Here is a 14,799-nt window from a genome sequence, read left to right as displayed (position 1 = left end):
TTTGTACATGAACACAATATAACAACATAATTTGGCCAGCATCACTCCCCAGCACTCACCCGCTTTCTCCCTGTGTTGTACCCCTTGGTCCCTTACCTCTACTTTTCTCCCTTTGATTTTCAGGACATCTACCTCCACCTTTTTCCTCTTTCCTCTACAGCTTCTGAGTATGAGAGAAAACATGACTCTTGACCTTCTTAACCTCATGGTTTTCTAGTTCTATCCACTTTCCTACAAATGACATAATTTCATTTTTCTTTATGGCTAAATATAATTCCACTGTGTATCTATGTATATCACAATTTCTTTATCCATCTGTTGATAGGCACCTAGGCTGGTTCCCTAGTTTGTGAATTGTGCTGCTGTAACATGGGTATGCATGTATGTATTACTATAGTAAGATGACTTTAATTCTTTAGGATAAATACTGAGGAGTGATACAGCTGGGTCATATGGTAGTTCCATGCCTAGTCTTTTGAGGGTCCTCTATACTGATTTTCATAGTTGTTGTCTTTTTTTCTTTTCTATTTATGTAGCTTGAGTTCTTGATATAACATGTTTTGTGTTTTTCTTTATATGTTTTCCTACTAGTTTTTTATAGCAGTGTTAGTAACACAAGAGACAAGTACTCCAAAACATGCTAAAAGAAGTTTATTTCTTAAGAGTTTCCTTTAATTGGTTTTGGCCTAAAAATATTTTGAAAATAGGTTTTCTTAGAGAAAGTTTTTTTTTTTTAATAAGTCCATAACATTTTTACATTGGTCAAGTACTTTGTTTTTACTAAACAACATAATTTCCTATTGTATCCATGGTTAAATACATAAAAAAGAGCTTAAAAAATTACCTCAGCAAGAGGATTAAATTCTACTGTAGGAGTCATTTAAATTCCTATTTTATAAATACCAATAAAGGAATCTAATAAGTTGCCAAAGAACAGATTCCAAAGCAATAATCACAGAAGTGGATGAAGCATCTTCTGGGACATCTCCACCCTCCCACAAGTGAGTGTCCAGAGCAACATTCATTCCTCACTACTGTACTACTGAATTAAATATGTACATCATTCTAAAAACATTTCAAGCTATGTTACAGTGCTATATATCCTCTTTAGGAAAAAAAAAATAGATTGGATTTCCCTGCAGTGTTCTGAAAGGAAACAAGTCTTTTCTTTAAAAAGAAAAATCCGTAGCAATTAGTTTTTTGCTGATTGTTTTCCTGAATTTTTAAATTCCAACAAAGCATTGCTTTGCAAAAGGTTCTTTAGTCCAAATTCAGTGTCTCTGTTTTGATCTCTTTGTAAAAGAACTCTCTGTTCATCCATTCTTTTCGCCTGAGACCGTAAAATAAGGCTAAAAAAATCTTCATCTGGTACCGTTGGACCCTTTGTGGCAGCAGGTGGTGGAGCACATCTTTGATCATCTAATCTGGACCCCTAAAAATTTACAAGAAAGATTAAAACAAATACTTCAGGGAAGGAAAACACCAAGGTATGTCCATTAGTCATAATAAGAAGTGGAGCTGTAAAAAGTTACTTTGCTTCTTTTCAGACATTTTTTTTTTTTTTAAAGAGAGAGTGAGAGAGAGGGGGGGACAGAGAGAGAGAATTTTAACATTTATTTATTTTTTCTTAGTTCTCGGCGGACACTACATCTTTGTATGTGGTGCTGAGGATCGAACCTGGGCTGCACGCATGCCAGGCGAGCGCGCTACCGCTTAAGCCACATCCCCAGCCCTCTTTTCAGACATTAAGACCTGAAACCTAACAGTTTTTTCCTTTAAAATGACTTACAGAATCAGAATATGGTATCACGTAAAACTATAGCCACAGTTTCATGGGTTTAGTAAATATATTAAGTCATAGTATTTTAATTATAATTGGTCACAAGAAATAATCTAGTATTAATTGAAAATGCAAGGTCATCCGTGTCTGATGGTTCAAGATTATAATCTTAACCACAGTTTGCATCAACAATACAACAAAGCAGAGCTTTAGAAATTAAATGTTGCATACAAAAGCCCTGAAGCAGTACCTTTAAAAATCCTTAGGCCAGCAAATATCAACCCAATGTGTGCTTTTGAAAGCTTCACTTTATCACAAAAATTTGTTTATGTACTTACTATCTGGCTATTCTGCTGTAACAGCAGAGTTGGGCAGCTGCAACAGAGACCAAGTAGTCTATAAAGCCTAAAATATTGTCTCTGGTCCTTTAAACTTCGTCTGCCTTTGTCTTAGGCAGTAAAATCTGTTAAAGAAATAGGCCAGACTGATTTTTTTCCTTCAAATTTTACTCTTACAATTATAACTTATATCAGAAATATATTAGAAATAGTATTGATCAAATAAAGAATTTAAAAGTCTACAATGCAAAGGCTGGGGTTGTGGCTCAGAGATAGTGCTCTCGTCTAGCACGTGTGAGGCACTGGGCGTTCAGTTCTCAGCATCACATAAAAATACTGTGTCCACCTATAACTAAAACAAATATATATTTTTAAGTCTACAGTGCAATTTTTGGTATTATAACTCAATAAGAGTAGACTGACAGGGCACGGTGGCACACACCTATAATTTCCAGCAACTTGGGAGGCTGAAGCAAAAGGATCACAAGTTTAAGCTCAGCCTAAGGAACTTGGTGAGGCCCTAAGGAACTTTGTGAGACTGTCTCAGAAAGGGCTGGGAAGGCAGCTCAGTGGTAAAATGGCCCTGGGTTCAGTCCCCAGTACCCACCCCCTAAAAAAAAAATGTTGATGGCTGGTAACTGAGTATCCACTACATCGCTGGGCACTGTGCTAAGCATTTACATGCCTTAACATTTAACCTCTTAACTCTATGAGGGTGCAGTTGTTTATCTGCCTCCCAGCAGGCTTTGCTTTCACACTCTGCATTACACCTGGACCACTCTTCTTCATTTCTCCTGTCATATTCTTGATAATTACAGCGGCCTCCAATTAATCCAACAGTCCTGTACTTCAGTGTGTCCTTTACCTCTTCCTTATCTGGTGCTCCCACAGGCCTGCCAGATCCTTGCTGTCTTTGGAGAAAATGCCTATCTAGGTTCTTTGCCCATTTTTAAGTCAGGTTGATTCTTTGTTGAGTTTTAGGACTCTGTATATTCTCAGTATTAAATCCTTTGCCAGATAATGTGATTTTAAATGTTTTCTGTGGGTTGCCATTTTACTGGTGTTGGTGTCTTGATGCAGAGGTTTTTAGTTTTGATGACATCAAACTTGTCTTTTTTGTTGTTTCCTGTGCCTTTGGTATCATAACCAAGAAATCATTGCCTAATCCAATGTCATGAAGCTTTCTTCTTTCTGCTAAGAGTTTTATAATTTCAGTTCTGATGCTTATGTCTTTGATCCATTTTGAGTTAATTTGTGCATATGGTGTTAGGTAAGGGTTCAATTTCATTCTTTTGTGCATGACCATCTGGTTTTCTCAGGACCATTTTTATAAGGTTGTTCTTTACCCTGTAGAATGTCCTTGGCACATGCTATGGTTTGAATGTGTCCCCCAAAGTTCATCTTTTGGAAACTTAATCTCCAATACTACAGTTTTGGGAGGTAGGGCTAATAAGAGGTGATTAGTCCACAGGGCTCTGACTGAATGGCATTATTTTGGGAGTGGGTTAATTACCTTGAGAGTGGGCTTACTATAAAAGTGAGTTCACGGGCTGGGGATGTGGCTCAAGCGGTAGCGCGCTCGCCTGGCATGCGTGCGGCCCGGGTTCGATCCTCAGCACCACATACCAACAAAGATGTTGTGTCCGCCGAGAACTAAAAAATAAATAATAAAAATTCTCTCTCTCTCTCTCTCTCCTCTCTCACTCTCTCTTTAAAAAAAAAAAAGTGAGTTCAGGGATAGAGTATAGCCCAGTGGTAGACTACTTGCCTAAACTGTGCAAGAACCTGAGTTCAATCCCTACTGCCCTCCCAACCCTCACCTCTCCAAAAGCCTCTTGCTTTTTTGTTCTTGTACTCTTACCCTTCCACCATGGGATGACGCTGCACAAAGACCCTTACCTTTGCCATGCCAGAGCCAAGCTCCAGAACTGTGAAGCAAATAAATTTCCTATTACTAATACCCAGTCTGCAGTACCTATGTAGCATTATAAAAGGAAGAAATCAGCACCCTTGCTAAAAATCATTTGAGGAAGAAAAAAAATATATATATATATATAGATATGCAAGGATTTATTTGGGGGCTTTCCATTTTATTCTAGTCTTTATGTCTAACTTCATGCTAGTACATTACTGTTTGGGTCACTGGCTTAGCAAGAACTTCTGAAATCAGGAAATTTGAGTCCAGCAACCTTGTTCCTCTTGTTTTGGATATTTGGGGCTTTGAGATTTTGTATTAATTTTAAGACAGATTTTTCTATTTCTGCAAATTAAAACTATTGGGATTTTTACAGGGAATGCACTGAATCTGCAGCCTGTAGATGAGTAGGGGAATTTTAATAATAAGTCTTCAATCCGTGACCATGGAATGTGTTCCCATTATCTTTTTCAGCAATACTTTGTAGTTTTCACTGCACAAGTAGTTTGCCTCCTTGATTAATTTCTTAGTATTTTAAATGGAATTATTTTTGTAATTTCCCTTTCTCATTCGTTGTCAATATAGAAATGCAACTGATATTCGTGTTGATTTTGTATCCTGCTACATTGCTTAGTTCTTTTTTTTAATTTTTTTTTTTAGTTGTAGATGAACACACAGTATCTTTATTTATTTCTATGTGGTGCTGAGGATCGAACCCAGTGCCTCACACATGCAAAACAGATGCTTTACCACTGAGCTACAGCCCCAGCCTCATACATTGCTTAGTTCTAATTGTGTGTGTGTGTGTGTAAAATATTTAAGATATTTATTTATTTTGGCATTGAGGATTGAACCCAGGGGTGCTTAACCACTGAGCCAAATCCCCAGCCCCCCCCCCTTATTTTTTATAGGGCCTTGCTAAGTTACTGAGGCTGGCCTTGAACTTGGGATCCTCCCTCCTGCTTCTGCCTCCTAAATTGCTGGGATTACAGGAGTGCCCCATCACTCTGACAGAGTTTTCTTTTTTTTTCATAGGTTTTTTTTTTTTAATTTTTTTTTTTTTTTTTAGTTGTTGATGGACATTGATTTCTATGTGGTACTGAGGATTGAACCCAGTGCCTCACACATGCTAGGCAAGTGCTCAACCACTGTACTACAATCCCAGCCCGACAAGGATTTTCTACATATAAGATCATATCACTTGTGAACAAAGATAATTTTACTTCTTCATCAAATCTGTCTTATTTCTTGCCTAATTGCTCTGGCTACAAAATCTAGTACTGTGTTGAATAGAAGCAGCAGAAGTGTGCATTTTTTTCTTGTTCCGATCTTAGAATGCTTTATTATTTTACCATTGGGCGTGATGTTAGCTGTGATTTCTCATATGGCTTTATGTTGTAGTGGTTTAATACTGTTTGTGTTTGTGTGTATGTGGGTGTGTGTGGGTGGTGCTAGGGATTGAACTCCGGGCCTTGTACATGTGAGGCAAGCACTCTACTAACTGAGCTATATATCCCTAGCCCCTCATACTGTTTTTAATTTCTTAAGTGTTTTTATCATGAGAATCTTGAATTCTGCCAGGTGGTTTCTTTGCATCAATTCAGAAGTTTTTTTGTTTGTTTGTTTTTGAGAAATTTGCATGTTTGGTAGAATTTACCAGTAACACTGTCAAGTCTAGGGCTTTTCTTTGCCAGGAGGTTTTTGATTACTAGTACAACCTCCTTACTAGTTATGGGTTTATTTTCCATTTCTTCATGATTTGTTCCTAGTAGGTTTTGTCTAGTAACCTGTCCATTTCATCTCTATTACACAGTTTGTTAATAGTCATTCATAATTTTCTCTTATTTCTTTTTGTATCTGTAGAATCAGTAATAATATCCCACTTTCATTTTGATTTAGTAATTTTTTTTAATTGGTGCATTATAGTTGTATATAATAATTGGGTTCACTTTAACAATTATATATGAATGAAATTTAATTTTCCCTTTTATTAGACTAGGTAAGGGTTTGCCAGTTTTGTTCATCTTTTCAAAGAATGACTTTTAGTTTTGTTGATTTTCTATTGGTTTTCTGTTTTCTACCTCTGTCTAATCTTTATAAATTAAGGAACTAGAAAAATAGTTAGATTGTTGATGAGATTTTCTCTTTCTAATGTAAGCATTTACAGTTGTATATTTTTCCCTTTGGTGCCTCCTTTGCTTCGTGCCTTAACTATGGTATTAAGTTTGCAATTGTCTCTAAGTATTTTCCAGTTTCCCTTTGATTTCTTTGGTTAATAACATTGATTTCCACAAATTTGTAAATTTCTTACTGTAATTGCTTCTAAATTCATCTTCTGTGGTCAAAATCTTTAAATATGCTGAGACTCAGTATGGTCTATCCTAGAAAATATCCCATGTGCACTTGAGAAGAATGTGCATGCTTACTGTTGGGCAGAGTAGTAACATGTCTGCTAAGTCTAGTTGGTTTACTGGTTGTTCAAGTTCTCTATTTCCCCACTCATCTGCTGACTGTCACATCTATTATTGATAATGGAGTATTTAAGTCTGCAATTGTTATTGTACAAGAGTTAATTTTCTCTTAAATTCTATCAATTTTTTACTTCATATATTTTAATGCTTTGTTATTAGGTATCTTTCATTTCCTTATTTCCTTACTTTCTTTCCTATTGCCTAGACTTCAAAGTCCACTATTAAAATAACTCCCTGGAATATATCTTCAACTACCTTTCTCTGGCAAAATACCAACCTTGATTAAGTACAACTGCACTGAATGGTCCTACTTCCCGTGACCTTCATGTGGGGCCTCAGCTCAGTAATCTTATTACTTTAACCTAGTCAAGTTAGTTTCACAAAGTCAGCTATTTTCCACTTTTTCTCTTCATATTTGTGATGTCCCCAAACCCTACTTTGAAAAAATATATATTTAATTAATTAATTAATTTAGTTCTAGGTGGACACAATACTTTTATTTATCTGTATGTGGTGCTAAGGATTGAACCCAGGGCCTCACACATGCTAGATGAACGCTCTACTGCTGAGCCACAACCCCAGCCCTAATGGCCCTACTTTTTACCAAGAAAATAAAAGCAACTAGAGAAGTCAGAGAATTTCTACTTTACTCATCTCCAGCTGTACGCAAATATTCTGTTTTCCATCTCATAGTTTTTCCTACGCAAAAACTATGTTACCTTCCTGCTGTGATAGTGGCTGTCCTCCCTACTTGACCATTTCCATCTGTAGACATGATGTATTATCATCCAAAGAAAAATGTATCTTTACTCTATGTCTCCCTTAAGCTAATGATCGGTTTTGTTGCTTCTCTTTATAATCAAAACCTCTTGAAAGTTTTCTATACTTACTCTCTCCACTTTGTAACAATCTTTTGAAATTGGTAATGAGCTTCACATTGCCAAATCATTAATTATCTTATTTCGGGGCTGGGGATGTGGCTCAAGCGGTAGCACGCTCGCCTGGCATGCGTGCGGCCCAGGTTCGATCCTCAGCACCACATACAAACAAAGATGTGTCCGCTAAAAACTAAAAAATAAATATTAAAATTCTAAAATAAATAAATGATTATCTTATTTGGCATCTTGGCAACATTTTGAACGTTCTTTAAGATACTTTCTTCACTTGGTTTCCACCTTACCTTTTGTGTATGTATAATCATTTCTCAGGACTTTAGTTCCAGCTATATGTTGATTTCTTCCAGTTTAACATATCTAAAATAAAACTCAGGACTTTTCTCTCCAAACCTGCTTCTCCAGTCTTCACCACCATCACTCATTCACCCAGTTGTATTTTAAAGCAAAAAGTAGTCATCTTAAGTTTCTCTCATACCTTCATCCAATTTATTAACAGGTTTTGCCAATCAGCCAGAATATCTCTATTCTACTTATCATTACTACTGTCACCCTAGTCTAGATTACCAATCTCTTTTGCCTATTTACCATGCTAGCTTTGCATCTGGTTTTTGTACTAATATACTTGCTACTTTACATTTACATCTCAGTAGCAGGATGATTTTTCAGAACTCTATTATGTTCCTCACAGATTTAGAACACAAACTTCATCTCAGCCTATAAGAACTCACTTGAACAAGGCCTTAATTACTTGTCCGGCTACATTTCATACCACTCTCCATTTCTCTTTTTCCACACTAGCCACAGTGCCCTTCCTTGAACTTGCTCAGCTATTATATCCTATAGGGGACTTGCTGTTTGCCACACTTTATTCAAGTCTCTGTTCAAATAAAAATCCAGAAAGTTCTCTAACCACTGTAAAATAGAGGGTCCTCAACTCCTTCATCCTTTTCAACTTTTTTCATACCAAGTATCACTGCTTGACCATATAATTTTCATAAATATTTGAATATGTATATTTGTTTACTGTTTCTCTCACTAATGCAGGGTAAAGTACATATATTCAATGTCTAGAACATAATCATGAGTAAGTAGATAATAACTTTAGAATACAAAATGAGCCCTTCCTGAATAAAAACTATAGTAGTATACTACTATAACATGTAGTATCCACTGTAACATGAGAACCTGAGCTATATACAGAATTCAAAGACTATGCAGGACAGGTGTGGTGGTACATCCCTGTAATCCCAGTGGCTAGGGAGGCTGAGATGGGAGGATCATGAGTTCAAAGCCAGCCCCAGCAACGGCAAGGCACTAAGCAATTCAGTGAGACCCTGTCTCTAAATAAAATACAAAAAAGGGCTGAGGATGTTGGCTCAGCAGTTGAGTGCCCCTGAGTTCAATCTTCAGTACCTGCCCCCATCTAAAAAAAAAAAAAAAAAAAAAAGACTATGCAGACCTACTTGACATTTTACAAGGATATCAAAGAAGTCTTCATCAGGCTCTTTGTTGTCATTAGTCATTAGTCGGTCAAGTACTGACTGATTGTTGTTTTTTGTCAGACGAAGTCCTGGCAAATTGCTGAAACTGGCCCTCTGGTCATCCAGACGGCGGCTCTGTGAGCTGGCAAGAAGATCTAAAAACTCATCCGTGTTGGGGGACACCACGGAAACATATGGCGCTATGAATAGGGAAAAAAAAGTCCAAAAAAATTACAAAAATGTTTAAACATATTTATATTGATTTTTTAAAAAAAATAAGTGACAGCAGTATACATTACAATTCTTATTACATGTATACAGCACAATTTTTCATATCTCTGGTTGTATATAAAGTATGTTGACACCAATTCGTGTCTTCATACATGAACTTTGGATAATGATATCCATCACATTCCACTATCCTTGATAATCCCCTGCCCCCTCCCTTTCCCTCCGGAAAAAGGTACACTCATACATAAACATATTTATCACACAGTTCTCTGCCTTCCTAACACCTGTCCTGACCTCCTCCTTTCAGTGCTGGGTCTGGCAGGCTTTGACAAGATGGTGGTAGCTTTCATTTCGGGGAGGGAAGCACAACCCCATAGTACCTCAGATGACCCACCTGGAGGTTATTCAGATTTGTCTATATTTTTCTTTATTGACTCGACTTTCCAAATCTATAAGGTATGGGTAGACTTGAGAAGGTGAATAAACTGCTTTTCTTACAATAATTTCTCAGACTAGGTGGAATGAGATAGTTTTTTCCTTCTATCCCTGGGATGGGAATTTTAGTGAACTGAGTTAAGTGCTGTTGGAAAGTCTTGATCTGCACAAGTCATATTTTAGTAAACTAAAATAAGAAATTTTAAGTAACCTATTGTAGGCCTAAGACTTAGGCAGGCCTTAGCTATAGGTGACTCCTCAGTCTGTGTAAGCTTTTAGTTGTAGATGGACACAATGTCTTTATTTAAATATTTTCCTGTGGTGCTATGGATGGAACCCAGTTCCTCATACGTGCGAGACAAGTGTACTACCACTGAGCTACAACCCCAGTCCAGGCTTTTCATTTTTTATTCCAGATATGAAGTATTTACAAATTATATACAATCATAAGTTATGTACAACTATCATTTTCCCCTCATTTTTTTGTTGGTTCAAACCCAGGGCTATGCCAGGCAAGCACCACCATTGAACTGAACCCCAGCCCCAAAGAAACTAGGGAGTAAGAATGATAACAGTGGAAAGCGCTGGACTGAAAACACAGATCTACTTAAGAGAACTCAAAGAACCTTGTTTTGAACTGTACAAATGCCAGCATTTCAAGCATACCTGGATTCAGTTTCATTTATTTTATCTCCTGTGATGAGCACTGAATTCTTAGAAATAAAGCACCAGAATATCAAGAATATTAAAATCAGAACAGCAGTACAGATGACTTACTTTTTAGCGTCCCTTTCGGGGGAGTGGAAGAAGCTGCATGGCGGTTCTTTTCTTGTAAGCAGCACCTCTGGTCATCCATCCTGTTGCTTTGAAATCGGCTTAATAGGTCAAAGAATCCTTCATCTCCAACAGTATCTGCGCTGATTTTCTAAAATGGAGAAAATATATAAAATATTTCCCATTTTCCTCAGGTCATTAATCAACAATATGATGCACTCAAATGCAAAAGGTATAGGATTAAGATTAAAAATAAATTTTCAAAAAGAATTAAAGAACCAATTTTGGTGATAAAAAGTTATTTCAATCCAACTAACAAATTTTTTAAAAATTCTTTTTTTTTTAGTTGTAGATGAACACAATATACCTTTTTTTTTTTTTTAAGAGAGAGAGAGAATTTTAATATTTTTTAGTTTTTGGCGGACACAACATCTTTGTTTGTATGTGGTGCTGAGGATCGAGCCCGGGCTGCACGCATGCCAGGAGAGCGCGCTACCACTTGAGCCACATCCCCAGCCCGACACAATATACCTTTATTTATTTATTTTTATGAGGATCCAAGCCAGTGCCTCACATGTGCTGGGCAAGCACTCTACCTCTGAGCCACAAGCCCAGCCCTAACAAAAAAATTTTAATTCCTGTATTTCTTTTTTTGTGTGTGTGGTACTAGAAATTGAACCAAGGGGTGCTTTACCACTGAGCTACATCCCCAGCTACATCTTTTTATCTTAAGAGGTTTTGTTAATTTGCTGAGGCTGGCCTCAAACTTGCAATCCTACTGCATCCAAATTGTTGGGATTATTGGCATGTGCCACTGAGCCCAGCCTTTAATTTCTATATTTCTAAGACCAAAGAAAGTCTCAAGAGAACTCTGTCTCAAGAGAACTGCTACAGATATGAATGAGTTATGTAAATAGCCATGCACCACTTAACAATGGAGATGCATTCTGAGAAACACATTGTTAAAACAGTTTCCTCATGTGAACATCAATATACTCAAACAAACCTAGGAGGTATAACCTACTACACAGCTAAGCCATGTGGTATATACTGTTATATAAGTAGAGACGTTGCATATGTGGCACATGGCTGTATGTGTGATGCGGATGTATACCTCAGACTCAAATTTCAGTTTTAAGATTCTACAAAAACAGAATTCAAGATTAGTTAAGTGAGAAAGCAAGTATATTTTCCTATCATAGTATATACAAGTTTTTGGGTTTTTTGGTACCAAGGTTGAACCCAGGGGTGCTTTACTACTGAGCCACATCCCCAGCCCTTTCTTGTATTTTATTTAGAATCAAAGTCTCTGAGTTGCTTTGGGCCTCGCTAAGTTGCTGGGGCTGGCTTTGAACTCTCAATCCTTCTGTCTCAGCCTCCCTAGCCACTGGGATTACAGGCATGTGCCACTGCGCCCAGCTTTTTTCTTTTTTTGATGGTAGTACTGAGAATAGAACCAGGGCATTGTGTATGCAAAGTAAGTGTTCTGCCATTGAGCTACATCTCAAGTCCCTCCAAGGTCTTTTTATTAAATATTTGAAGATCCTCAAAAAACAAACTTGTAATAATTAAATATTTGTGGGGAAGAAGGGACCTCTCAATATTTTTACTTAGAAGGCTTCAATTGAAATGAATACAATGTTAAATTTTTTCCATAATGTAAGTAATATAATAGAGGCATATTTATACAAAATGTAATAGGCCTAAGGAGGAAGTGGTTTATTCTTAGAGAAAATTACACAGCTTGTATTTGTGTTGAGTCCATAAGACTGAATATGCTTTTTCAGTTTAGAGATGGTTTAATACTGATTAATATGCATTTCTGAAGATTTGTAGTAGTCAGTGAACAACAAGAGGTGGGGGAAGAGGAGGAAAGAAGTCAAAATAGGGGCCTTGTATGTAGTACTAACAGGACTGGACTCCATTTTATGTGAAATAAGAGGAGCTAACATATACTTTTCATTCTAAAATATGCCTGTAATCCCAGCTACTTGGGAGACTGATGGAGGAGGATTCTAAATTCAAGGCCAGCCTTAGCAACTTAGTGAGATCCTCTCTCAAAATAAAAAGGGCTGGGGATGTAGCTCAGTGGTAAAGCACCCCTGAGTTCACATCTCAGTACCTCAAAATAAAAGTCCTTGAACAGGCCCTGCATTCAGTCCCCAGCACTGCAAAACAAAATATTTATGCAAACAGTAGTACCTGAAACATAAAGTGATAATTACTATCCAAAACAATGGAGCAATTATTTATGAATGGAGTAATTCCTGTTCTGGCTGTGAAAAAAATAGAAAAGATAGGAAAACATGGACAAGTTTTCTAAATAACAAAGATATTTTATGCCATCTATCTGACCAAAAATTCAGGATGAATATAAGAAAACTAAAGTAAGTTGCTACTCAAAACACAATACTCAAAAACATACCCTCTGAGAATTCGGATTTCGGTGGTCAATAGAATTCCTGGCATCTTGGAGAACTTTAGCAGAGGAATTGGTTTTGTATTTTTTCCCTTTCAGTCTGTTGACAAAGAGTAGCTTTGCAGAAGGTTTGGCAATGAGAGGTTTTTGTTTAGCAAGAATTTCACTGTTCCAGTTCTGTACCTATAAAATTACAGATGGAAAGCAAGACATGAAAAAACCCAACTCTGATTTCTTTTATCATTAACCTGACATGATAATGCACTGACTATTGGGATGGGAGGAGAATTTCAGATCTCTTAGTAAGTCCCCCTTTTCAGTGTATTTCAGTATTTTAAAGAGCTTATATCAAATGTGTTAGGAGAAAGATACAAAGTAGTATGGATGTGAGCTACATAAAAATCTGTTATAACTGGAAATTCTGGGTGCATGTGTAATTTTTTACCATTAACCTTTAGTATGTCCATGGTACTGGCAATTTTTCTGATGATAAAAAACTGTTTTCACTAACACATGCTAAATTTCTACTAGGCAAAACCAATTTATATAGATCTAGATCTGGTTTAAATACACATGACAATCTCTAACAGACTCAAAATAACAAATTTATTCAGTATGAAGGAAGAATATATAGTACTTACAATAGCCCTAGGACATTTGCAGCTTTAACATTCCATCTTAAGTGCAAATAATTTTAAAGGTCTGTGCTTATATAACAATTGACAATTTTCACGTAGCACATTTTTCATAGAAGAAATTCATGTGTTGGTAAAATGTACAAATTTCAAGTATACAATAAAACTCTTACCCCAATCGAGATATACTATGGGAGACCAACCTTGCATGTGACTGAGTCACACTCCCCGGCTGGGTGCTGAAGTGCTCAGTCACAGAAATGTGACAGAGCTTTCCCCACCCTTCTTGGGTTCGAGGGGCAGTGTCCTGTGCATGGGTGTGTCTTGTTACAGCCCCATGGGTGGAGCTATGCTCACCTGTTCCTTTGTAATATAACCCCTTGCCCTGTTTAGGATAGAATCTTCCACGGAAGTGCCTTGTGTGTGTCCCCTTCTCTTACTGTGCCTTTGGGTGTGGCCTACCCAGATGTCAGTCAACCTGCTGACAGTGGACAACATGAAGATAGACTCAGCCCCCTGAAACCTGACCCCTTGCCTTATTTGAATAGCTTTTCCTCATCACGTTCTCTTTCTCTCTCTCTCTCTCTCCCCCCCCCTCCATCCCCCCCCCTTTCTAAAGACCCTTAAGGTCAAGTAGCCATCACAGCAACCCCAAAGAAAAAGGTATTTGTGTCTCTTGTGTGGTTATTTTGCACAGCCCAGTTAGCCCAGTTCAACTGGAGTGACCCTTGAGCCTTTTAGTTGCGAGAACAGAAACCCGGCAATTACAACATTTTATTCTACTCAGAAAAGTCTCCTATGAAGTACGAATTAAAATAACCCCTACTCTGAGGCTCATATACAGGAATGAGACACATAGCTGGTAAGGAGCCAAGCCATCTATTCCTTTTCACATATAGACTACTAAGGGGAAATTATCAGGTAGAATCAATTTCATGGCCTACTGAATGGTGTGAGAACATAAAACTGTACTTAAAACTCAAGTTGAAATTGGAAAAATGTTTCTTATGTAGTTATTTGGACTTTCAGTCTCATAACATTGAATGTAAGAATCCAAAGTGGAGTTAACATCTTAAAAATCATGAAGGCTGGGGTTGTGGCTCAGTGGTAGAGCGTTTGCCTAGCATGCATAAGGCACTGAGTTCGATTCTCAGCTCCACATACAAATAAATAAAATAAAGGTTCATCAACAACTTAAAAATTTTTTTTTAATTGTGAAGGCAAGTTATTTCCAACCCCAGTTTTTTTCCTGCATGTATGCTGAGGACTGAACCTACTTCTTTATGCATGCTAAGTATTCAGTCTGACCACCCCTTAACCAAGAATTCTATAGTCAGCAAAATTACCAGGAAAAAGACATTTTCACAACTTTTCAGACATCCAAGTCTCAAAAGTCCCCTCTCACTGCACTCTTGCCCAAGCTG

The 14,799-nt window shown here is 37.3% G+C and overlaps 1 protein-coding gene across 3 annotated transcripts in view; it reads right to left on the bottom strand.

The window, feature by feature from the left end:
- Positions 1–675: 675 nt before the first annotated feature.
- Positions 676–14,799, bottom strand: part of Gpsm2 (G protein signaling modulator 2) — a 53,726-nt gene continuing 39,602 nt past the window's right edge. For 2 of the 3 annotated variants that reach the window (XM_026402768.2, XM_026402769.2), the window contains 4 exons: positions 12,747–12,923; positions 10,325–10,472; positions 8,864–9,081; positions 676–1,432 (listed from right to left, as the gene is read on the bottom strand). In XM_026402768.2, the coding sequence (XP_026258553.2) occupies positions 1,193–1,432; positions 8,864–9,081; positions 10,325–10,472; positions 12,747–12,923 (783 nt within the window). In that variant the 3' untranslated portion in view covers positions 676–1,192. Of the gene's footprint in view, positions 1,433–8,859; positions 9,082–10,324; positions 10,473–12,746; positions 12,924–14,799 lie in introns of all 3 variants that reach the window. The other variant, XM_026402770.2, reaches the window with a different exon arrangement.

This window comes from Urocitellus parryii, chromosome 11 (assembly GCF_045843805.1).
Source record: "Urocitellus parryii isolate mUroPar1 chromosome 11, mUroPar1.hap1, whole genome shotgun sequence".
Lineage (NCBI taxonomy): Eukaryota > Metazoa > Chordata > Mammalia > Rodentia > Sciuridae > Urocitellus > Urocitellus parryii.
Note: the sequence above shows the minus strand (reverse complement) of the source record. Positions and strands in the feature narration are given on the sequence as shown.